The sequence below is a fragment of the Balaenoptera musculus genome, chromosome X (genome assembly GCF_009873245.2).
Source record: "Balaenoptera musculus isolate JJ_BM4_2016_0621 chromosome X, mBalMus1.pri.v3, whole genome shotgun sequence".
Taxonomy (NCBI): domain Eukaryota; kingdom Metazoa; phylum Chordata; class Mammalia; order Artiodactyla; family Balaenopteridae; genus Balaenoptera; species Balaenoptera musculus.
This window is the reverse complement of record NC_045806.1, coordinates 59,217,716-59,242,915: the sequence shown is the minus strand read 5'-3', so window position 1 is coordinate 59,242,915 and position 25,200 is coordinate 59,217,716. Positions and strand designations below refer to the sequence as shown.

General features: G+C 38.4%; 1 protein-coding gene across 4 annotated transcripts in view; it reads left to right on the top strand.

Moving 5' to 3' along the window:
- Nucleotides 1-19,324: 19,324 nt before the first annotated feature.
- Nucleotides 19,325-25,200, top strand: part of PHKA1 (phosphorylase kinase regulatory subunit alpha 1) — a 140,708-nt gene continuing 134,832 nt past the window's right edge. For all 4 annotated transcript variants that reach the window (XM_036839369.1, XM_036839366.1, XM_036839368.1 and 1 more), the window contains exons 1-2: nt 19,325-19,819; nt 20,554-20,712. In XM_036839369.1, the coding sequence (XP_036695264.1) occupies nt 19,742-19,819; nt 20,554-20,712 (237 nt within the window). In that variant the 5' untranslated portion in view covers nt 19,325-19,741. The remainder of the gene's footprint in view (nt 19,820-20,553; nt 20,713-25,200) is intronic.

The following is a 25,200-nucleotide window of genomic DNA, read 5'->3' as shown; positions in this document are numbered from 1 at the left end:
GGATCAACCCCACTTGATCATGGTTTATGATTCTTTTAATGTGCTGTTGGATTCTGTTTGCTAGTATTTTGTTAGAATTTTGCATCTATGTTCATCAGTGATATTGACCTATACTTTTCTTTCTTTGTGACATCTTTGTCTGCTTTGGTATCAGGGTGATGGTGGTCTCATAGAATAAGTTTGGGAGTGTTCCTCCCTCTGCTATATTTTAGGAAGAGGTTGAGAAGGATAGGTGTTAGCTCTTCTCTAAATGTTTGATAGAATTCACCTGTGAAGCCATCTGGTCCTGGGCTTTCATTTTTGGAAGATTTTTAATCACAGTCTCAATTGCAGTGCTTGTGATTGTCTGTTCGTATTTTCGATTTCTTCCCTGTTCAGTCTCGGAGGATTGTGCTTTTCTAAGAATTTGTACAATTCTTCCAGGTTGTCCATTTTATTGGCATATAGTTGCTTGTAGTAATCTCTTATGATCTTTTGTATTTCTGCAGTGTCAGTTGTTACTTCTCCTTTTACATTTCTAATTCTATTGATTTGAGTGTTCTCCCTTTTTTTCTTGATGAGTCTGGCTACTGGTTTATCAATTTTGTTTATCTTCTCAAAGAACCAGCTTTTAGTTTTATTGATCTTTGCTATTGTTTCCTTCATTTCTTTTTCATTTATTTCTGATATGATCTTTATGATTTCTTTCCTTCTGCTAACTTTGTGGGTTTTTTGCTCATCTTTCTCTAATTGCTTTAGGTGTAAGGTTAGGTTGTTTATTTGAGATGTTTCTTGTTTCCTGAGGTAGGACTGTATTGCTATAAACTTCCCTCTTAGAACTGCTTTTGCTGCATTCCATAGGTTTTGGGTCCTCTTTTTTTCATTGTCCTTTGTTTCTAGGTATTTTTTGATTTCCTCTTTGAGTTCTTCAGTGATCTCTTGGTTATTAAGTATTGTATTGTTTAGCCTCCATGTGTTTGTATTTTTTACAGATTTTTTCTTCTAATTGATATCTAGTCTCATAGCTTTGTTGTTGGAAAAAGATACTTGATACGATTTAAATTTTCTTAAATTTACCAAGGCTTGATTTGTAACCCAAGATATGACCTATCCTGGAGAATGTTCCATGAGCACTTGAGAAGAAAGTGTATTCTGTTGTTTTTGGATGAAATGTCCTATAAATATCAATTAAGTCCATCTTGTTTAATTTATCATTTAAAGCTTGTGTTTCCTTATTTATTTTCATTTTGGATGATCTGTCCATTGGTGAAAGTGGGGTGTTCAAGTCCCTTACTATTATTGTGTTACTGTCGATTTCCCCTTTTATGGCTGTTAGCATTTGTCTTATGTATTGTGGTGCTCCTATGTTGGGTGTATAAAGATTTACAATTGTTATATCTTCTTCTTGGTTTGATCCCTTGATCATTATGTAATGTCCTTCTTTGTCTCTTGTAATAGTCTTTATGTTAAAGTCTATTTTGTCTGATATGAGAATTGCTACTCCAGCTTTCTTTTTTTTTCATCTTTATTGGAGTATAATTGCTTTAAAATGGTGTGTTAGTTTCTGCTTTATGACAAAGTGAATCAGTTATACATATACATGTGTCCCCATATTTCTTTCCTCTTGTGCCTCCCTCCCTCTCTCCAGCTTTCTTTTGTTTTCCATTTGCATGGAATATCTTTTTCTATCCCCTCACTTTCCGTCTGCATCTGTCTCTAGGTCTGAAGTGGGTCTCTTGTAGACAGCATATATATGGGTCTTGTTTTTGTATCCATTCAGCCAGTCTATGTCATTTGGTTGGAGCCTTTAATCCATTTACATTTATGGTAATTATCGATACATATATTCCCATTACCATTTTCTTAATTGTTTTGGGTTTTTTATTGTAAGTCTTTCCTTTTCTTGTGTTTCCTGCCTAGACAAGTTCCTTTAGCATTTGTTGTAAAGCTGGTTTGGTGGTGCTGAACTCTCTTAGCTTTTGCTTGTCTGTAAAAGTTTTCAATTCCTCTGTCGAATCTGAATGAGATCCTTGCTGGGTAGAGTAATGTTGGTTGTAGTTTTTTCCCTTTAATCACTTTAAATATGTCCTGCCACTCCCTTCTGGTTTGCAGAGTTTCTGCTGAAAGATCAGCTGTTAACCTTATGGGGATTCCCTTGTATGTTATTTGTTGTTTTTCCCTTGCTACTTTTAATATTTTTTCTTCGAATTTAATTTTTGATAGTTTGATTAATATGTGTCTTGACATGTTTCTCCTTGGATTTATCCTGTATGGGACTCTCTGTGCTCCTGGACTCGATTAACTATTTCCTTTCCCATATTAGGGAAATTTTCAACTATAATCTCTTCAAATATTTTCTCAGCCCCTTTCTTTTTCTCTTCTTCTGGGATCCCTATAATTCCAATATTGGTGCATTTAACATTGCCCCAGAGGTCTCTGAGAGTGTCCTCAATACTTTTCATTCTTTTTTCTTTATTCTGCTGTGCAGTAGTTATTTTCACTCTTTTATGTTCCAGGTCACTTATCTGTTCTTCTGCCTCAATGATTCTGCTATTGATTCCTTCTAGAGAATTTTAAATTTCGTTTATTGTGTTGCTCATCATTGTTTGTTTGCTCTTTAGTTCTTTTAGGTCCTTGTTAAACGTTTCTTGTATTTTCCCCATTCTATTTCCAAGATTTTGGATCATCTTTACTATCGTTACTCTGAATTATTTTTCAGGTAGACTGACTATTTCCTCTTTATTTTTTTGGTCTGGTGGGTTTTTACCTTGCTCCTTCATTTGCTGTGTGTTTCTCTGTCTTCTCATTTTGCTTAACTTTCTGTGTTTGGGGTATGATTTTTGCAGGCTGCAGGTTCGTAATTTCCGTTGTTTTTGGTGTCTGCCCCCAGTGGCTAAGGTTGGTCCAGTGGGTTGTGTAGGCCTCCTGGTGGAGGGTACTAGTGCCTGTGTTCTGGTGGATGAGGCTGTATCTTGTCTTTCTGGTGGGCAGGACCACGTCCGGTGGTGTGTTTTGGGGTGTCTGTGACATTATTATGATTTTAGGCAGCCTCTCTGCTGATGGGTGGGGTTGTGTTCCTGTCTTGCTGAATGTTTGGCATAGGGTGTCCAGCATTGTAGCATGCTGGTTGTTGAGTGGAGCTGGGTCTTCGCGTTGAGATGGAGATCTCTGGGAGAGCTTTTGCCGTTTGATATTACATGGAGCTGGGAGGTCTCTAGTGGACCAATGTCCTGAACTCAGCTCTCCCACCTCAGAGGCACAGGCCTGACCCCCTGTCAGAGCACCAAGACCCTGTCAGCCACACGGCTCAGAAGAAGAGGGAAAAAAAGATAAAAAACGAAAGAAAAAAATAAAATAAAGTTATTAAAATAAAAAATAATTATTAAAAAATTTTTAAATTAAAAAGTAATTTTTAAAAAAAGAAGAGAGCAACCAAACCAAAAAACAAATCCACCAATGATAACAAATACTAAAAACTATACTAAAAAAAAAAATGGACAGACAGAACCCTAGGACAAATGGTAAAAGCGAAGCTATTCAGACAAAATCACACAAAGAAGCATACACATACACACTCAGAAAAAGAGAAAAGGGAAAAAAATTTATATATCATTGCTCCCAAAGTCCACCACCTCAATTTTGGGATGATTCACTGTCTTTTCAGGTATTCCAGAGATGCAGGGTAGATGAAGTTGATTGTGGACATTTAATCTGCTGCTCCTGAGGCTGCTGGGAGAGATTTCCCTTTCTTTTCTTTGTTCGCCCAGCTCCTGGGGTTCAGCTTTGGATTTGGCCCCGCCTCTGTGTGTAGGTCGCCTGAGGGAGTCTGTTCTTCGCTCAGACAGGATGGGGTTAAAGAAGCAGCTGATTAGGGGGCTCTGGCTCACTCAGGCCGGGGGGAGGGAGGGATACGGAATGCAGGGTAAGCCTGCAGCTGCAGAGGCCAGCATGACATTACAAGAGCCTGAGGTGCTCCGTGTGTCCTCCCAGGGAAATTGTCCCTGGATCACGGGACCCTAGCAGTGACAGGCTGCACAGGCTCCTGGGAGGGGAGGTGTGGACAGTGAACTGTGCTTGCACACAGGCTTCTTGGTGGCTGCAGCAGTAGCTTTAGCATTTCATGCCTGTCTCTGGTGTCCGCGCTGATAGCCGCGACTCACGCCCGTCTCTGGAGCTCATTTAGGTGGTGCTCTGAATCTCCTCTCCTCGCGCACCCTGAAACAATGGTCTCTTGCCTCTTAGACAGGTCCATACTTTTTCTCAGACTCCCTCCCAGCTAGCTGTGGTGCACTAGCCCCCTTCAGGCTGTGTTCACACAGCCAACTGCAGTCCTTTCCCTGGGATCTGACCTCCAAAGAAGCCAGAGCCTCAGGTCCTATCCCCCACCCACCCCGGCAGGTGAGCAGAGAAGCCTCTCGGGCTGGTGAGTGCTGGTTGGCACCGATCCTCTGTGCAGGAACCTCTCTGCTTTGCTCTCTGCACCCCTGTTGCTGCACTCTCCTCCATGGCTCTGAAGCTTCCCCCCCCCGCCACCCCCTGTCTCTGCCAGTGAAGGGGCTCCCTAATGTGTGGAAGCTTTTCCTCCTTCACAGCTCCCTCCCAGAGGTGCAGGTCCCATCTCTATTCTCTTGTCTCTGTTTTTTCTTTTTTCTTTTGCCCTACCCACGTACGTGGGGAGTTTCTTGCCTTTGGGGGAGTCTGAGGTCTTCTGCCAGTGTTCAGTAGGTGTTCTGCAGGAGTTGTTCCAAATGTAGATGTATTTCTGATGTATTTGTGGGGAGGAAGGTGATCTCCATTTCTTACTCCTCTGCCATCTGAAGGTCTCCCCCTATATGTGGAATCTTAAGAAATGATACAAATGAACTTATTTACAAAACAGAAAGAGACTTACAGATTTAGAGAATGAATTTATGGTTACCAGGGGGAAGGGTGGGGTGGAGAGATAATTAGGGAGTTTGGGATTGACATGTACACACTGCTATATTTAAAATGGATAACCAACAAGGACCTACCGTATAGCACATGCAACTCTGCTCAGTATTATGCAACAACCTTAATGGGAAAGAATTTGTAAGAGAATAGACTCATGTATATGTATAACTGAATCAGTTTGCTCTATACCTGAAACTAACATAACGTTGTTAATCAACTATAGTCCAATATAAAATGTTTAAAAAATTACAATAAATTCTAATATACTTCTAAAAAATAAACAAATAAAAGTTGGGTGAAGAAAATAAATCAAGGAGGGAGTGATCAAGTGCATCACATGCTACCGATAGGTCAAGTAAGATGAGGACTGAGAAATGACTACAAGATTGAGCACATTTTTTAAATGGATGAAAGGAAGTCTTCAGACAGAGGGAATAGTGCAACTGTGTGAGAATGCACAGTGATTTCAGGCAACTGCAAATAATTCAAGATAACTAAAGCTTAGGGATATAGCAGAAACTAGAGAGCAGCACTGCTGGGTGGATACACACAGGCTAGATCACAATGTAATGCTAAAACTTTTGGATTTGTGCTAAAGGCTATGAGAATCCACAGGAGAACTTTAAGTTGTGGAGTAACAGAGCCAAACATTTAAAAAGTCAATTTGAGACCAGTATGAAAAATGGAGAAGAAATCTGAAGGCAAGGAAACCGGTTAACAGGCTGTTACTATAGTCCAGGGAGAAACTAAAGGCAGTGACAGTGGGGATCAAAATGAGAGGATGGGTCAGATATTTAGGAAGTTGTAGGACTTGGTGACAATTTTGAAATGCAGGAAGGAGATATTAGAGGGAGGAAGGAGTCAAGGATGACTTGGGTTCTGGTTTGGACAAGTGGGTAGGGGTAACCATTCACAGAAGGAACACTGGAGAAAGAGTAAGTTTGGCAGTAAAAAAATCACACACAAAGGAATGCAGAAGGCCACCTGGTATCTTGGAATTATACAGTGTGTCACATATACTTTCTCATTTAATCCTGTTAGTTAGGGAGATGAGAAATAGGCTTGTAGAGATTAAGTAATTTACCCAAGTTTACACAGCCAGGATGTGAGAGTGTAGACTAGGATCCAAGCTCACTGTTCTTCCACTTCTTCAAAGCTACTGTGCCAAAGATTTTGAGGCAAGGAGGAAGAGCACTTAAAAAAATGAGTGAAGGTGAGCAAGTGGAGAAAGAAGGGGACTCTCAGCATTTGAGGGCAGTTTTCCCAAATATCTTTTTCTTTAAGTCTGCCTGGATGGAAGATAGAGACAATAAAAATGTTGATCAGCAACACATTTGGCTTATTAAATTGAATGGTACGTTATATAAAGTAGGGGAGATAACAACTTGGTAGTTTTTCCACAGCCTCTCAGTGTCTTCTTGGCTTATCTTAATCATCCTAAGGTTGTCCCCAATAACTATCAATGAACACAGGAATAGTGCTGAATGGTCCAGGCTCTAGTAGTTCTCACAGTCTAGTGAGGGATATAGACACATAATTATAATACAGGGTAACCATAAAATCTAGAAAGAGAATTTTAAAAATAAACTATTTTGGAATAATTTCAGATTCACAGAAGAGTTGTTGCAAAGGTAACAGAGAACTATTGGATATCAGTAACCCAGTTTCAGTTTCTCCTAATGTTATCATTTTACACTACATTTATCAAAACTAAGAAACCAACATTTGTACATTACTATTAACTAAACCCTAGACTTTGGATTTCACCAGTTTTTCATTTATGTCATTTTTCTGTTCTAGGATCCAATCTGGTGTCCCCCATTGCATTTTCACTTGTCATGATTCCTTAGCTTTCTCTGATCTATGGTAGTTTCTCGGTCTTTCCTAGTTTTTCAGGAAACATAGATATTTTAAAACATTACATATAATATACAGCATATTACATATACATGTATTTTACAGATTGAACCCTCTTGATTACCTTTGCTGGGGCATGCTAAAGGCACAAGCTTATTCAGTGAAAATCAGAGATATGAAACATCTGAGGCAATGCATCAGATACATTGTGCAAAGATTGCTACATATGTGCTGTATTAATGCACTGTGTTCATGGCAATTTTGCACAGTGCATTGAGCTATGCATTGCTAATGGAGAATAAACATTGAACATATCATGCATTGTAATGTAATTATTATATGTACTTACCCATGTCTCTGAATTTTATTGTAGCCCTGTACAAAGTAGTAATTTGTAAATTTAACATCATCCAAATAAAAATATCAACAGAGTTAATTTTTTAATTAGGCAAGCTAATTATAAGTTCATATAGAAAAATAAATAAGCAAAAATAGCCAGGAAGTCCTGGAAAAGAAGAATAGTGACAGGTAGCCCTACCAGATATTAAAACATTTTAAAGTTTCAATAATTATAAACAAAGGGTATGGTGACATAAATAGACATACAGACCAATTAAAAAAAAAGAAAGTTCATAAGTAGAAACAAATAAATATTGAAATTTAGGATCTGATATAGACGACATCTTAAATTAGTGGAGAAAAGATAGACTACTCAGTAAATAGTTGGGACAACTGGTAGCCATCTAAAAGAATAAAATAGTTCCATACTTAAAGCTGTACACCAGGATAAACTACAAATGAAAAAATGATTTGAATGTACAAAGGAAAATAATAAAAGAGCACTAGAAGAAAACTTGGGAGAATTACTTTATAACATTGGAGTATTGGGTAAGCCTTTCTAACTATGATTCAAGAACCAAATGCCATAGAAGATGCCCTCACATTCCATAAAAGACCAACAACCCAACAGAATATGGGCAACACTCATGAACAAATAACAGAAAAGAAAATATAAATAGCCCTCAAAGATTCTTGTCCTCTAGATGACATGATACTATACATAGAGAATCCTAAAGATGCTACCAGAAAACTACTAGAGCTAATCAATGAATTGGGTAAAGTAGCAGGATACAAAATTAATGCACAGAAATCTCTTGCATTCCTATACACTAATGATGAAAAATCTTAAAGAGAAATTAAGGAAACACTCCCATTTACCACTGCAACAAAAATAATAAAATATCTAGGAATAAACCTACCTAAGGAGACAAAAGACCTGTATGCAGAAAACTATAAGAGACTGATGAAAGAAATTAAAGATGATACAAACAGATGGAGAGATATACCATGTTCTTGGATTGGAAGAATCAACATTGTGAAAATGACTATACTACCCAAAGCAATCTACAGATTCAAGGCAATCCGTATCAAACTACCAACGGCATTTTTCACAGAACTAGAAAAAAAAATTTCACAATTTCTATGGAAACACAAAAGACCCCGAATAGCCAAAGCAATCTTGAGAAAGAAAAACGGAGCTGGAGGAATCAGGCTCCCAAACTTCAGACTACACTACAAAGCTACAGTAATCAAGACAGTATGGTACTGGCACAGAAACAGAAATATAGATCAATTGAAAAGGATAGAAAACCCAGAGATATACCCATGTACATATGGTCAACTTATTTTTGATAAAGGAGGCCAGAATATACAATGGAGAAAAGACAGCCTCTTCAATAAGTGGTGCTGGGAAAACTGGACACCTACATGTAAAAGAATGAAATTAGAACACTCCTTAACACCATACACAAAAATAAACTCAAAATGGAATGAAGACCTAAATATAAGGCCAGACACTATCAAACTCTTAGAGGAAAACATAGGCAGAACACTCTATGACATGAGTCACAGCAAGATCCTTTTTGACCCACCTCCTAGAGAAATGGAAATAAAAACAAAAATAAACAAATGGGACCTAATGAAACTTCAAAGCTTTTGCACAGCAAAGGAAACCATAAACAAGACGAAAAGACAACCCTCAGAATGGGAGAAAATATTTGCAAATGAAGTAACAGACAAAGGATTAATCTCCAAAATTTACAAGCAGCTGATGCAGCTCAATATCAAAAAAACAAACAACCCAATCCAATAATGGGCAGAATGCCTAAATAGACATTTCTCCAGAGAAGATATACAGATTGCCAACAAACACATGAAAGGATGCTCAACATCACTCATCATTAGAGAAATGGAAATCAAAAGTACAATGAGGTATCACCTCACACCTGTCAGAATGGCCATCATCAAAAAATCTACAAACAATAAATGCTGGAGAGGATGTGGAGAAAAGGGAACCCTCTTGCACTGTTGGTGGGAATGTAAATTGATACAGCCACTATGGAGAACAGTATGGAGATTCCCTAAAAAACTAAAAATAGAACTACCAGACGACCCAGCAGTCCCACTACTGGGTGTATACCCTGAGAAAACCATAATTCAAAAAGAGTCATGTGTCACAATGTTCATTGAAGCTCTATTTACAATAGCCAGGACATGGAAGCAACCTAAGTGTCCATCAACAGATGAATGGATAAAGAAGATGTGGCACATATATACAATGGAATATTACTTAGCCATAAAAAAAACAGAACTGAGTTACTTGTAGTGAGGTGGATGGACCTAGAGACTGTCATACAGCGTGAAGTAAGTCAGAAAGAGAAGAATAAATACCGTATGCTAAGACATATATATGGAATCTAAAAAAAAATGGTTCTGAAGAACTTAGGGGCAGGACAGTAATAAAGATGCAGACATAGAAAATGGAATTGAAGACATGGGGAGGGGGGAGGGTAAACTGGGATGAAGTGAGAGAGTGGCATGGACTTATATGTACTACTAAATGTAAAATAGATAGGTAGTGGGAAGCAGCTGCATAGCACAGGGAGATCAGCTCGGTGCTTTGTGACCACATAGAGGGGTGGGATAGGGAGGATGGGAGGGAGATGAAAGAGGGAGGAGATATGGGGATATATGTATATGTATAGCTGATTCATTTTTTTATAAAGCAGAAACTAACACACCATTGTAAAGCAATTATACTCCAATAAAGATGTTAAAGAAAAAAAAGATTCTTGTCCTCTCTTACATAAGAAAAATGACAAATATAACTACTAAGATTTGTAACCACCCCCAAAATCGATAACACACTTTATTAGCAAGGCTGTGGGAAATTATACACTCTCATACATTCCTAGGGGGAATGCAAATTGATACTACCCTGATAAGGGGCTATTTGGCTATATCTATTGAAACAAAAAATTCATTTTTCATTGAACCAGCAATCCAACTTCCGGTGTTTACCAATATACCTGAACATCTATAAAATAAAATATGTACAAGTTTATTAATTTCAACTTTAGCATATAGCAAAAGATTGGAAACAACCCAAGTATCTATCAACAAGGTACTGATTAGATAAATTAAGGATCAATCACACAATGGGATATTATGACATATAAAAGAATGAGGAAGATCTATTTGTACTGATATGGAAAGATATCCACGTTAAGAAAAATAAAGGTGCCAATCAGAATGTGTAGTATGCTATACTATGTAAGAAGGAGATAAAATAGAGTATATGTTCATAGTTACATAAAGAAGCTCTGGAAAGTATGTATTTATTGAGATTAAGTGATTGGGGGAATAGGGTGAATGGGAAAGATGGGAAAGGAGTAGGAGCAAGACTTTTCACAATATACCCTTTATTGTTTGAGTTTTGAATCGTATGAGTGTATTCCCTATTCAAGAAAAGGTAAACTACAAATAAAGATAAATATAAAACTCCAGGTAATAATAACAAGATGAGAAAAGAAGGGTTGTTCAATGAGTCAGTAAAGCATGCTACAAACTTTGTTGTGTTTCAAAAAAATAACAGAAATACTGAATCATTTTAGGTATATTAAAACATTTTATAGTTAAGTATACATATTAAAAATTAAGGGCAGCCACTAAAGGAATATAAATGCAAACTACAGTTTCTAAGCCATCACAGGAAACAAAAGGGGATATAGACAAATTTATCAATTCAAGAGAAGGAAAAAAAAGTCAGAAAGCATGGTAAAAAGAAAGTAAAAAACAAAATGGTGAAAACAACTCTCCAAATATGGCAATCATAACACACTTAAACAGGGGGACATAATCAATTAAAAGGCAGATTTTCAGAATGAATAAGAGACACACACAAGGCTATTTCTTGCAGCATTATTTATAATAGGAAAAGGCTAGAAACAACCCAAACGTTCCATCAATAAAGGTCTGGTACATCCACAAAATGAAGTACTCTATTGCTTTGAAAAGGAATTAAGAATATATATACTCTGATGGAGTGATCTACAGGACTTATTATTCATTAAAAAAAAGCAAGGTGGAAAAAAGTGTGCATAATATGACACCACCCACATAAGAAGGGAAGAGATAGAAATACCTATATACATATTTGTTTCTATAGGGAGTATGAAGGAATAGCATAAAGAGACAGGGATTAAAAACTAGACTTCTTTGAGTATACTTTGTTCCATAGATTTGACTTTGAAACCATGTAAATATATTACAAAATTGTGAAACTATTTTTTTAAAAAGCAATCCCTAAAAATCAAAAGCAAAATGAAACAAATGAATCTGTGTATCCAGATGGTGACATAATAACACAGAAAGTGACTTTAAAACACAGCAACATTAATGTATATCCCTAACAGGATACATCTTAAGGTAAGGACAAAAAATCTATAAAAGAATCATAAACTCTTTGTAAGTAATCATATTTTTGGTGGTATGGTGTTGGTATTGTTATTCTGAAACTTGTTGTCTCTATATTTTGGAATAAAGCAAATTAGTGATTATGTTGTTATTCTGAGAATCAGGATATTTGTTGTGGGAGAAAGGAGATATAGATTGTTGAGGTGAAGTAAAAATCCTATACTGTAGCCCTGAATTTAAATTGGAAGGATCACGATGCCCAGGGCCCAGATTTTTATTTCCAAATACCATTTCACACTAAAAAGAATCAGGACTCCTGAGAGGAATGGCTGATTTCTAGTCTGAGGTAGGAAACATACAAGTAGAACCTTCAATATCTTGCATTCTCAGAAAACAAGGAGGTTATCACAGACCACTAGGGTTGTGTCAAAAGGACACAGGGGCCAGAGTGTAGGGACCAAAGATGGGACAATCTGAGCATCAGTAAGGAGAATAACTGTAATGGATTGAAATATATCAAATGTTTAAATCCATATGTTTATGATAATACTAAAAAAAGGTCACATTTAAAAAATGATAGATAATTAACTCATTATTTTGCAAGTCAATAAATAAAGGCATTTATCCTGCCTTTCCTATGTGAACTGTACCACTAGGTACAAAATAGTAGATGAGGGGAAGTTTCTTTTTATAAAAGAATTTCAGCTAATAAATGAATATGGAATGATAGAATATCACTATTTTGCAACTCTCAATGAATAAGTGGATCTTACCATTGAGAAACAACCAGACGTTATGTGTCTCCTGATGGGAGAACTCCATATGAGCAGTCTAGCCAAGAAAACTGAACCTGAATCTGATTAAGCCTCTAAAGTGAAACACCAATCTGTAGGAAATACAGAAGACAGAGAATATGTTAATACCATGGGAATGGAATCAGGAAAGTCCAACTGGGGAAACCCTACAAGACAAACAACCAGATTTCTTCAACAAATTGCAAGGAAAAAAGGAGAGATAAGAGGGAAAACCTATGGCTTAAAAGAGACTTAAAAACCTTATGAGACATATAAACCAAATGCAATGCATGTACCTTATTTGGAGCTTGATTCTCTCTCTCTCTCCTTCACACACACACACACACACACACACACACACACACACAAAACACACACACTCATTTCTGAAACAGTTGAGCAGTTTGAACAAAGAAAGCATATTTGATGATATTAAGGAGTTGTACTTTTAGGAATAATAATGGTAGTGTGGTTATATTTAATAAGGCCTTCTTATCTTTTATAAGTATTAATATATAATATTTATGGATGAAAGGATATGAAGTCTGAGATTTGCCTCAGAATAATATGGGAGGAGGAGAAGATGGGAGTATAAATGACAGAAACTAGATTAGCTATTAGCTGATAATTGTTGAAGATAGGTGGTGGGGTTTATTGTATTATACATTTTCTTTTTTTATAATAAAATATTTAAAAATGTTTTCCATTTATTAGGTCACAGAGGTATACAAAAATAAAGATATAATCAATCAATAAAGCTAAGAACAGGCTCTGGGAAAAGAGTAATAAAAATAGACAAACTTCTGGGCAGATTCATCAAATAAAAAAGAGAGAAGGCACAAATAAAGTATGTCAGGAGTACAAAGGTGGCCATGATTCAGATTCAGAAAAGTCAAAAGCAAAGTTCTGCACAACTTTCTACTAATAAAGTTTGACCCCCAAAAGATATCTGGCAGGATCTGGGGAGTGATTGTCACAACCTAGGTGGTGGTATGGGGCAGGGAGCGTCGGGGGCAGTGCTACTGACATCTAAACATCCAAAATGCACAAGACAGCCCCCACAACCAAGAATCATCCAGCCCCAAATGTCAGTAGTGCCAAGATTAAGAAACTCTGACTTGGATTAAATTGGCAAGCTTCTAGGAAAGTATTATTATCAACAATGACCCAAAAAGGAATTGAAATCATTTTCATAAAGCCACCTGTTTCCAAAATACACCAGGTCAGCAAGTTCTGCCCGATGAGTTCTACCAAGACTTCAAGGAACACATGCTTTTCTTTTCACGTAGACAGTTTTAGGGAATAGAAAAAGATGGGAAACTACCAAACTCATTTCACAAGCAAGCATAACCTTGTTACTGAAACCAAACAAGGACAGCATAAAAATAAAAGATTATAGGCCGATATAATTTAAAAACAATGATGCAAAAATTCTAAAAATATATTAGTAAATTGAATCTAGTGCATATTAAAAGAATAGTTTATCATGACCAAGTGATATGAATGAAAATATGGTTAAAAGTATGGATCAACAAAAGGAAACCTATTGATGTAATTCACACATTAACCAAGTAGAGGAATAAACTATATGACTTTTTCAATACATGCAGGAAAAGCATCCAATAAAATTCAACATTTATTCATAATAATATTAATGATAAAGTTCTAGGAAACCAAGGAGAGAAAGAAATTATTTTAAAGTGATAAATGGTAACTTCCAGAAACCTACTGCAGACATATTTAATACTGAAACATTAGAATCAGTCCATTAAAGTCTGGAACAAGAAATGATAACCACTATACACGCTACAAGAGTTATAAATATTTGAAAGGTAAAGACACAACTGTTACTATTTGCAAATGATATGACTGTCTATTTAGAAAACCCAAAAACATCACCTTTAAGCCAGTACACCTAGTGAGCTAACATAGAGAGTGGATATAAGATAAACATACAAAATCATTTTCCTATACATGATAATAACCAATTAACATATAACAGGGAAAAATCTTAATAGCAATAAAAACTATAAAGTACCAAAAAATAAGCTTAACAAAAAAGTACAACTCTTTCATGGAAAAAACTATAAAGTTTACTGAAAGAAATAAGAGAAGGTCTGAATAAATAAATAGACATTGTAGATAGGAAAGCTAAATATTCTCAATATATCCATTCTCCTCAAATGAATCCATAAATTCAGTGCAATCACAATAAAAATTGGGATTTTCCTTAGAACCTGACCAGATAATTCTAAAGTTCTTATGGAAGATTAAAGCTCAAGAATAGCCAAGGCAGTTCAACAATGGTGAAGGAACAGAAAAATAGATTAATGGAATAGACTAGTGATCCAGAAACAGACCCATGGGTACTTTACGTAGCATTTCAAATCAATGGGAAAAGAATATTCATTAAGTGGTGTTAATGCAATTGGCACTAACATTTAGGAAAACATTGTTAAATTTCTATCTAAACCCATTAATAAAAATAAATTATAGAGGGATTAAGAGCGTTATGGATAAAAAGCAAAACAATAAAATTAATACAAGAAAAATAATGTGTTGATGATCTTGAGGGCCGGAAGGCTTTATCAATTTCTTAGGGCTGCCATAACAAATTACCACAAACTGGGTGGTTTAAAACAACAGAAAATTATTCTCTCACAATCTGGAAGCCAGAAGTCAAATATCAAGGTGTCAGCAAGGTTGGTTCCTTCTGGAGGCTCTGAGGGAGAAGCTAGTCCATGCTTCTCTCCTGGCTTCTTGTGGCTGTGGGCAATCCTTGGCATTCCTTGGTTTGTAAATGCATCACTTCATCTCTGCCTCTGTCTTCACAAGGCCTTCTCCTCCCTATGTGTCTTCTTTTCTTAGAAGGACACGCATCATTGGATTTAGGGCTCAGTAGGAAAATCCAGCATGATCTCATCTCCAGATCCTTAATTACATCTGCACAGGCCCTGTTCCCAAATAAGGTCTCATTCACAAGTTCTGGGTAAACATATCTTTTCTTGGGCCAGCATGCAACCTACTACATAGGCCTTCTAAAATAAGACAAAAAGGAAGACTCATAAATTTGACTTCATTAAAAACTATATGAATAAAAAGACAACATAAATAATGTTAATAGAAAACCACTTATGGGAAAACGTTCATTATCTCTTTTGGATTTCTTTTTTTTTAAGTTAAATTACAGATTATGTAGTTTTTAAAAAATTCCTATAAATCAATAAGAAAAACAGTCCAATGGAGAAATGATTAAGTATATAAAGTTATTACCCAGAAGAAATAAAATAAAATAAATAAATAAACCAATATTACATAAATTAAATAAAATAAACATAAAAAGATGCTCAATGGCATCAGTATTCAGATAAATTAGGCTTAAGGTAAGATACCATTTTTGCACCCATCAGATTGCTCAAAATTAAAGTTTAATAATATCATGTATTGGTAAGGATGGGGAAAATGGAGATTTTCATATTGTACTGGTTGGTGCAGATAATTTAAATGGCTTTTTGGATATATCAAAAATTTAAATGCCTATTTCCAAAACACCTGTCTGCATTCACAAGCAGACATACATGTATGTTCACTGAACTATTTTCAAGAGTTCTAACCTGGAAACAAAGTGAATGTTATCAACAGAGGAATGCCTACATAAACCACAGTATATGAAGTAGATCTCTATGTAATAACATGACTAGCTCTTCATGACATAACTTTGGATGAATAAGGCACTCTGCACAACAGTAGGTACAGCATAATATTGTTTGCATTAAAAGAATACACAGGGCGGGCTTCCCTGGTGGCGCAGTGGTTGAGAATCTGCCTGCCAATGCAGGGGACACGGGTTCGAGCCCTGGTCTGGGAAGATCCCACATGCCACGGAGCAACTGGGCCCGTGAGCCACAATTACTGAGCCTGCGCGTCTGGAGCCTGTGCTCCGCAACAAGAGAGGCCGCGATGGTGAGAGGCCCGCGCACCGCGATGAAGAGTGGTCCCCACTTGCTGCAACTAGAGAAAGCCCTCGCACAGAAACGAAGACTCAACACAGTCATAAATAAATAAATAAATAAAAGAACGTGAATTTCTTTAAAAAAAAAAAAAAAGCAAACTGGGCTATTCATTTCAGTAACAGTCAAGTGGTCTTAGTTTGCATTCAAAAAAAAAAAAAAGAATACACAGAAAACAACAATATTTTATATGTATTGCTGTGTGTGTGTGTGTGTGTGTGTGTGTGTGTGTAAATCCATAGGGAAAAATCTGGAAGGATACAAACCAATCCTGTAACTGTGGTTACCTTTGGGAAGGGAGATAAAGGAGACTGTGATTATGGGCGACAGACATGGGGAACTTTAACCTTATCTGTAATATTTAAATTGTTTTCATAAAGAATGTGTTTATATATTACTTATACAATTTTTAAAAAAATTTAAAGAGAGTGAATAGGAAACAACAGAAAGGAGAGAGTGTGTGAACTCTCTTTTCAAGAAATGTAATAATAAAAGATTTATTATTAATAATGAGAGAATAGCTAAGCAAACTGGAACATCTACTAGAAGGAAGATTAATGTAGACATTAACATAAAATGCAAAACCATGGAAAACATTTATAAAATGTGAAGTTTAAAAAATTTTGGATTTTTGAAAATTAGTATGATTAAAACTTCCAGGTAATATAAGGGAGCAACAATAAAATATTCCCAGGAACTTGGAAGTAAAATGTTATTCAAGAGTTAAACTATAAAATTAATGTATGGTGAATCAAATGGAAAAATCACCTTCAAGAAACATAATGGCTTCCAGACAAGCAAGATTTGACTATAATTTGGGTGGATATTTTTGACATATCTAAAGCAAGAATGTGTCAGTGAACCATGGAAGTGTAGAAAAAGGAGACAGTGAAGCCCACATAGAGCAGACTTGTTAGTTACTTAATCTTCAGGCGCCTTAGCTTCTCCATTGCTAAAGCGTGGTTAATCATAGTATTTACTTCATAGGGTTATCATATAAAACAAAATAGCACTTGGTAAGGAGTGAGGCTTATACATTATTAAAGGACGGGAATGTAGTGGTCAGGCCACTATACTCCAATATAAAATAAACTGTTACTGTTCTATTTCTCATCAACAACTAGCATCCTGGTTTTCACACATCAGTCTCTCATGAGTTAATCAGCATGAGTCAGCCTCCTGAGACTGACCAGTTCAGGGACACTGAGGAGATCAAGTTTCTGAGATGGAAAGGTCCAGCCTGGACTGAGGTTGAAAGCACCAAGGTAATGCCATTCAACAAGGCATCTTGGTAGCCAGCCAGTTAACCTTCCTTGGTGACACACTACCTTTGGCTTTTCTAATCTATTCATACTTCTGAATAACTTGCCAGGGAAGGTGGTCTATGCAGAAGGAATAAAAAGACTAGAAAAAATAAGCTAAAATATTAACAGGTGGTTGTTTGTGAGAAGGAATTATGGGTGATTTGCTCTACTTTTCTATACTTTCCAAGTTTTCTTTAGTGAGCATATATTACTTTAATATTTTAAAAACATCTCTAAAGGATGATGAGGTGAAGAAAAAGAGAAGGCAGTAGCTTCAAGGGGACAAGGGTAGAGAAAGGACTTTTGAGGCGACAGGCCAAGGGGAAGATGTCAGGGAGTTAGGACCAGAGTAGGGGCAGGCAAGCACTCTTTCTTCCAAAATGAAGTAGCTTTTCCTGGAAAGACTTTTTCTCCCCATGTGTACCTGGGCCTTGAAGTAGCTTGTTATTTGCCAGTCATGGCATTTGCATAGCCAGTGAATTCGATGGAAACCATTTGCTTGAGAATTCTAAATGTATCTCTGTATCTAACTATATCGCTGGCTGGCCGTTGAACCCGAAAGTCCCAGATCTGAGTTCTTGAGCATTCCCTCCCTCTTTCTTCATCATCATTACCAAATATTTGCTAGTCACCTCCTAGGTGCCTGACTTTATGCTAATTTAGGCGGGGGTGAGGGTGGGGTTGGAACGGAGGGAGCTTACGAGGAGAGACTATACTCCAATATAAAATAAAAATAAAATTGAAAAAAAGATAAACGAAAATGCAAAATCACTGTGGCCTAGGTGAGGTGGCTAAGGAAGGCTTGGAATCACAGATTTTCCGAGTTGGACCTGAAAGGTCAATCGGTCTAATTCTCTTACCCCGCGATTCAGAGAGCAGGTGGTACTTAACCCTTGACTTGAAAGACTTGCAGGGTTTGGATCAACGGAGATCAAGATGTGGGGGTTGGGGCAGTAAACAAAGGGAGCAAAGGCCCTGGGGCCAGGACACCTAGCGGGGTGTGGTCCGATTACTCTGCAGCCAGTGATCAGCGTTACCTACAGGTTTCCTTTCTAGCTTCCCTTTCTGCCTTTATTTTCCGCTGAGTCTTTGTTGCCTCAGCCTTGTGACCTATGTACGCACGAGGGAGCCTTCCAAAGCCGTAATACAATCTCCTCCAGCTCCTCTCCGGCCAAGGCTGTCCTGAGCACCGCTCCCTCCCAGCCCAGTTCCTGCTTGGGGCACTCGCTTCCTCAAAGCACACCACTGCCCCCTCCTTCCCAAGCGCGCCGATTCGCCACTTTCTGAGGAATAAAGTATTTACCTTAGGGAGTTGTTTCTTGTTTGGTTTGGATCGGAGTAAGGAGTTGAATCTGAGCTTTGAGTCAAAAGGATAAAATACAATAAAGACCCGGAAATTCCAATTCTTTAGACCTTGAACGCAAACGATCGTTCTTTCCTTTTAGGTTTGAAGTTACCGTAAGTTCCTAAAACTAGTCAGGCAGAAGAAACAGCCTCCCTAACATCCTGTGTCCACAGCAAGTGTGGACAACTGAAATAGTCATTTGAGGTGTTTCGAAAATAACCCCCTGATAGCACATTGCCTACGGTGACACATTCTCGTCCGCGGGGAGGGCTGGGTCGCCGGGGGCGGGGCGAGTCCCCAGGCGCCGCGCGCAGCTGCCGGGACCCGAGGCGCCAGCCCCGCCTCCGGCTTGCGTCTCGTGGTAAGTGGAGGCGGCGCCGCGGCCTGTGACTTGCAGCTGCCGGCGGCCTCGCTGGGGGCTCTGGGCCGCGGCTGTGTTCGGTCTCCGGGAGTGGAGCGGAGGATGCAGGAGCCACCCGCGGGGGCCGGACGGGCTTAAGAGAGGCGGCGAGCGGCGCCGGAAGCACTCCGGCTGGTCTCTAGAGCGCGGGAGGCTCGGGCGCGCGCGGGGCTGTGGTGGCCGCGGAGGCCGCCCTGGCCGGGACAGCCGGCCCCAGGCCCGAGCGGCGGTAGGACTGTGCCCGGGCCTGGTACTCGGGCTTCCCACAGCGAGGGTGGGGCTGCGTTGGAGCCTCCTTTCTTGGAAAATCGTGGGCCCCTGTGGTACTGCGGCCGTCTCTCTGAGGGGATTGGAAACGGAGCGCGATGAGGAGCCGGAGTAACTCGGGGGTCCGGCTTGACGGCTATGCTAGGCTGGTGCATCAGACCATCCTGTGCCATCAGGTAAGTGATGGGGTGTCGCTTGTGATCACCGAGGATGCGCAGTGTGGTAACCTGGACGGAGACCCTGGGAGAACCCGTGTGTGTGGGGGGGTGTATTGCAGGTTCTCCCGCCCCCTAGCTGGGGAGGCCGTAAAGGACCCTGAAGAAAGGTGTTGGGCCAGGAACAGAACCAGAGTCAGGCACCCTTAGCCACGAGTCCTGAGTCAGAGCTTCTGAGTCCCCCCTCCCAACCCTCCGCGTCCCCCAAACCACTGCTGGGTTCCAGGGGCCAGAGTTGTAAGATGTGTCGAAGCTTGTTTATCGACACCGCCCCCGGCCCCCTCCCCGGGCTTGGGAGTCGGCTACTTCCCCTCCTCTGAAGGAAAAAGAGGTAGGAGAACTTTTAGCCATCGTAATACTAGACTGTTGTGAAGATCTGAAGTACCGTGTATATACTGTTCATTATAGTTTTTCTAATCTTTTAATGCTGATTTTTCGTTGGTAGCTCATTCTTTCTAAAACACCTCCTTTCTTTTAAGAATTCCCACATTTCAGACTTGTAAGGCGTCAGCCAGCTCTTTCCCTTTATTCAAGATAGCGTTTGCTTGCACTTGGTCAGAAGAGGAGATTATAAAACTCAGGAGTGGGGACATAGAAGAAAGACCAAAGTCCCTCAGTACCCATTTGATAGATTCTGTTTCCTCATATTAACACCCTATGGTTACCTGCCTGTCCCCTTTTTCTTGTCCTTACAGAATCCAGTGACTGGCTTGCTTCCAGCCAGCTATGATCAGAAAGATGCCTGGGTCCGGGATAATGTGTACAGCATCTTGGCTGTGTGGGGTTTGGGGCTGGCCTACCGGAAGAATGCAGACCGGGATGAGGATAAGGCAAAGGCCTATGAACTGGAGCAGGTACTCAATAAAAATACAAAGCTCTGGAACTGGGGGGAGGAGGAAGGAAATGTAGTCCACAGGAGCTAAGACAGGTATGTTTTGCCTCTCTCACTCTTTCTTCACCTTGCTGAAATTGCATTCCATAAAGCTTTCCTGTATTGTACGGAGGTTTTTTTTGCAGTGGAAACATGAAACTTGCTGATTCAGGGGGAGAGGGCACAGTCTGTTCTGTTACAGTGGAAAATCCTATCCTCAGATCTTTGCTAAAAGTTGTAATCCTCTTTCCAAGTAAATGTATTTTGTAGTCTCCAGCATATTTATTCTCATTGAGAAGAATTTTCGGAGGCAGGTATCTACCATTTTACTTCTTTTTTGAAAATGATAGGTGGTATTTATATGAGGGTAACTGATAAAAATTAGCAGACTTTCCCAACTAGACACAAGTAAAAGACATTATTTGTTGATTTTTATACCTAGGCTGCTGTTTCAGAGTCTGTTGTGTGTCCTCCCTGCCCCCCCCCCATACCCACCCTCACCCCTCGGGGCAAAATAAGGTCAGAGTCAACAGATGCCTTTAAGCCAACTTTTAAGGCCCTCCCCTCAGTAAAGAAGTATCCTCTATAGAACTGTTTAGACACAGGATGCTACGTCCTCTTGAATGACCAAGAAAATAACATTCTGGGCTACATGAGACTCTTAATGTTAAGGTACTCTGCTGTCAGTTGTAAGGTGTATGTGAATTCTTTTCCATTAGTGGAAAAGATTCTCTCCACACCAGCCATTTTCTCAAGTGGTCTCCCTCAGCTTAGGCAATCTGAACTCCAGTCTTCATCTATCAATCAGAATATTGAGATTTGGTTATTTTTAAGGACACCAACATATCGTGGGGTTATAGTCCTCGGCAGCAGGAAAGTTTCACTGTGTTGTCCTCTGCAACAGCAGGTATTTCTTATTCCCTCAAGCCATAATTAAGAGGTACTTAGGTCCACCAGAAAAAATTGTTGGAGTTTTTGCTCTAGCCCAGGAAGTACAGATCAATATTTTTGTGACTTATAGAAAACATACATAACCATTGTGAGAATTTGGAAAATATAGAGGAGTGTTAAAAAAAATCATCTGTAATCTTACTCCCCTCCCTTATCCTATGTCCTACTCTAATGTTTTGCTATTTTGATCTCAGTATTTTGTTTGTTTTGTTTTGCTAGAAATTGATATTGGTGGAACAATACCCAAGATTTTATACCCAGTACGATTTGACAAATTTCTTTTTCAACACTGTTAGAAGAAATCTGTGTCTCCTTGTTGATCAATCATTCTGCAGAGTTGACATTTTTCCTTATGTGGCCCAGGAAGAAAGAATGTAACAGAGGAAGAGGAGAAAAATGAACATAAAATTGTTCATTCTAAAATTTTAACGTTTCGTTAAATAATTTTTCACACAGCACAAAAATATTTTCCATACCACCTCAGTAATAACCTTGAGATGTCTCAAAAACATTATGGCAATAGGAAACATCTTAAAAAAAAAACACATTTCTCTGGGAATTCTAAAATTTCTACCAACTTTCATTATAAATTAAAACAGATTGTATTATTAAGTCTCATTAATTTTCTTCTCAAATTTGACTCAGTTAATTCAGACTAGGGATCAGAGAACCATCTCTGTAAAGGCCAGATTGTAAATATTTTTGACACTGTGGGTTATGTGTGATCTCTACGCAACTACTCAGGTCTTCCGCTACTACGTAAAAGCAGCCAGAGACGATACATAAATGAATGAGCGTGGTTATGTTCCAGTAAGTTCTTTTTTTTTTTTTTTAATCAGTAAGTTCTATTTACAAAAACACACCATGAGCTAGATTTGTCCCCACTCTACACGAATGGTTCTAAACTCTGGCTGTGCGAATGGTTCTAAACTCTGGCTGTGCGTTGGAATGATTTGAGAAGCTTTTAAGAAATACCCTTACTGGACCTCACCCTAGAACAATTTAGATAAATCTCTGTAAGTGGAGCCCCAGGGGCATCAATATTTAAAACAAAAAACAAAACAAAACAACTGCTCTGGTAATTCTAAAGTGCAGCCAGAGATAATCACTGATCTATGGCTAATAAGTGAGCATAGGTGAAATCAAATAGAATAAATTCATAGATTAAATTCCTACCTACTGTGAGCTTTCCATTACTGTGTAGATTTTCCCAAACCATTGACTGTTAATCATTTCTACCCTTCCTTCCAACTCTCACCTAGATTTCTCTCTGAGAAATAATGTCAGAGAACTAAAGAGAATTCTGGATGAAGAGGGGACAAGGGTTTAAGTGACTGTTCTATCCTAGGTTGAGAATAGAAGTATGCACATACATGTTTTTACAAATGCCCTTTCTCTTAGTCACACAGATAAAAACTCACACCCATAAAAATAAATAGACACACAAATAGAGATAGCTCTTTGGCTGCCCCCAGTTCTACTTCTTCCTCAGTTTTGTTCTCCTTGTGTAGTCTCTCATCTTTTCTCGTGTCTTTAACTATTACCTTTATGAGAATGACTTCCAAAACTTCATCTTTAACTCTGACCTCACTTCAGTTTCAAACTCAGATTTTCATTTGTCTTCTGATCAGTTGCACCTGAATATCTTGTGGCTCCTCAAAATCAGCAGGTCTGAAACCCCACCTTCCCTACTAAAAACAAACAAAATAGACTACTAAACAACAGCAACTCACCAAATGTCCCTTTTTTTCTTACTGGTGTCCTCATTCTACTAGTCACCTGGGTAACATTACTTAGAACATTTCCCATAGTGTGTTCCATGGAATACTAGATCAACTAAGTTTGGAGCTATGTTAAACAGCAGGTTTCTTACTCTGTAATTTCTCAGAGCTTTTGATATACTGATGTGCATTTTGAATCTAAGATGGGGGTGGATTTTACAGCCTTCCCAGAATTTCCTGGACTAGTGTTCTATAAAACAGTGTTTGAAAAGTGCTGCCCTTATGGTGATTTTTGACTTGTTCCTTTTGCCTTTTGATACATGCAGACCAAAGTCTGTTAATTCTTACAATTTTTCTCGAATCCATCCCCTCCTTTCTATTCCCTTCTGCCTCAACCCTAGTCTAAACCCAGATCACTTAGTGAAAGGGTTTAGACTTTAAGTGAAAACAACACTTGAATTATGTATTTTCATTCTCAGCAATCTTTTTGTAGTTCTCATTTCCCTACAAGTAAAATCCAAATGTTTTGGATTGGTAGGCAAGGCTCTTTAGGGTTTGGTCCTAGGCTGCTTTTTCAATATTATATCGTGCTGGTCCCCTGCATTCTACCCCCAGTTCCAACCAGGTTGGTGTCTTCATTACTTCTCTAACAGTACCTTGATAGAAATACCTGACATTTGTGTAAAGACTTTTCATTGTAATGTATACTTTCCCATAATTACTAGTATTTTATTCCTGTAACGCCCTGTGAATTAGGTATTATTTTCCCCAATTTACAGGTGAAGGGATTGACAGAAGGAGATGAAGTTGGAATTTGGTGGTGTCATGAGTACTACCTGGGTCTTATGACTTCAGATTCAGTCTTTTTGAATATTTCCTCCTCCATGGAAGCCATAGACATTCCCACCTCCAAATCATTTTATGAGCTGTTTCTTCCACCTGTGAAGCCTGCCGTCAATCCCACTTTTTCTGTGGTTCCTGTGCTCATAGACCTCTCAATTTCACAGTGATCACTTCTTTCTCAGGACTGCTTTATTGGAACTTCTAGATTACTTATGGTCTATGCCATTCAACATGTTCAGTTTTTCATTTAGCAAATTTTGTGTAATTGTTATGTGCCAAGCCCTACAATAGATATAAAAAATAAAATGGGACAAAATGTTTATATTTAAACCTCAACTTTTAATTTTTTTAAATTTTAAATTTACAGAAAACTTTTAGGAATAGTAAAATGAACATATTTGCATGTACTCTTTATCTAGGTTCACTAGTTAACATTTTGTCATATTTGCATCCTCTCTATAAACATGTTCCCCCCGAGGCGCACAGGTTTTTTGGTAAGCCATTTGAGAGTTACTTGCAGACATGGAATATATATTTTTAAAAACACAATCTGCTTAGTCCATTGACTTAAAGGTCTATTTCTGAATCTGGTCTCTGCCCCTTTTTCTTAAGGAGTTCATAGGGTGATAGGGGAGACAGATACATATAAACATAGTTACAATGCATTAAGACAGATACTGTAGGTACCATATTTAGGAGATAAGTACAAAGTTCTGTGGGAACACACAGGCAGGAAAGTCTAATTTCCGTTGAACAGGACAAGGAAGGATTCATAGAGGAGTTGGGTTTTAAAGGATAACCAGGAATTGTTAAGTAGACTGTATTTGTAGTTTAGTGGGGTTTTTTTTTCATTCTTTCTTTCCTTTTTTTGTAGTTTAGTGTTTTTAAAAAACATATCTGTTCTGTCTCCCTTTTCTTTATGTTTTACAAAGCCTGGTAGAGTGCTTTGCATATGT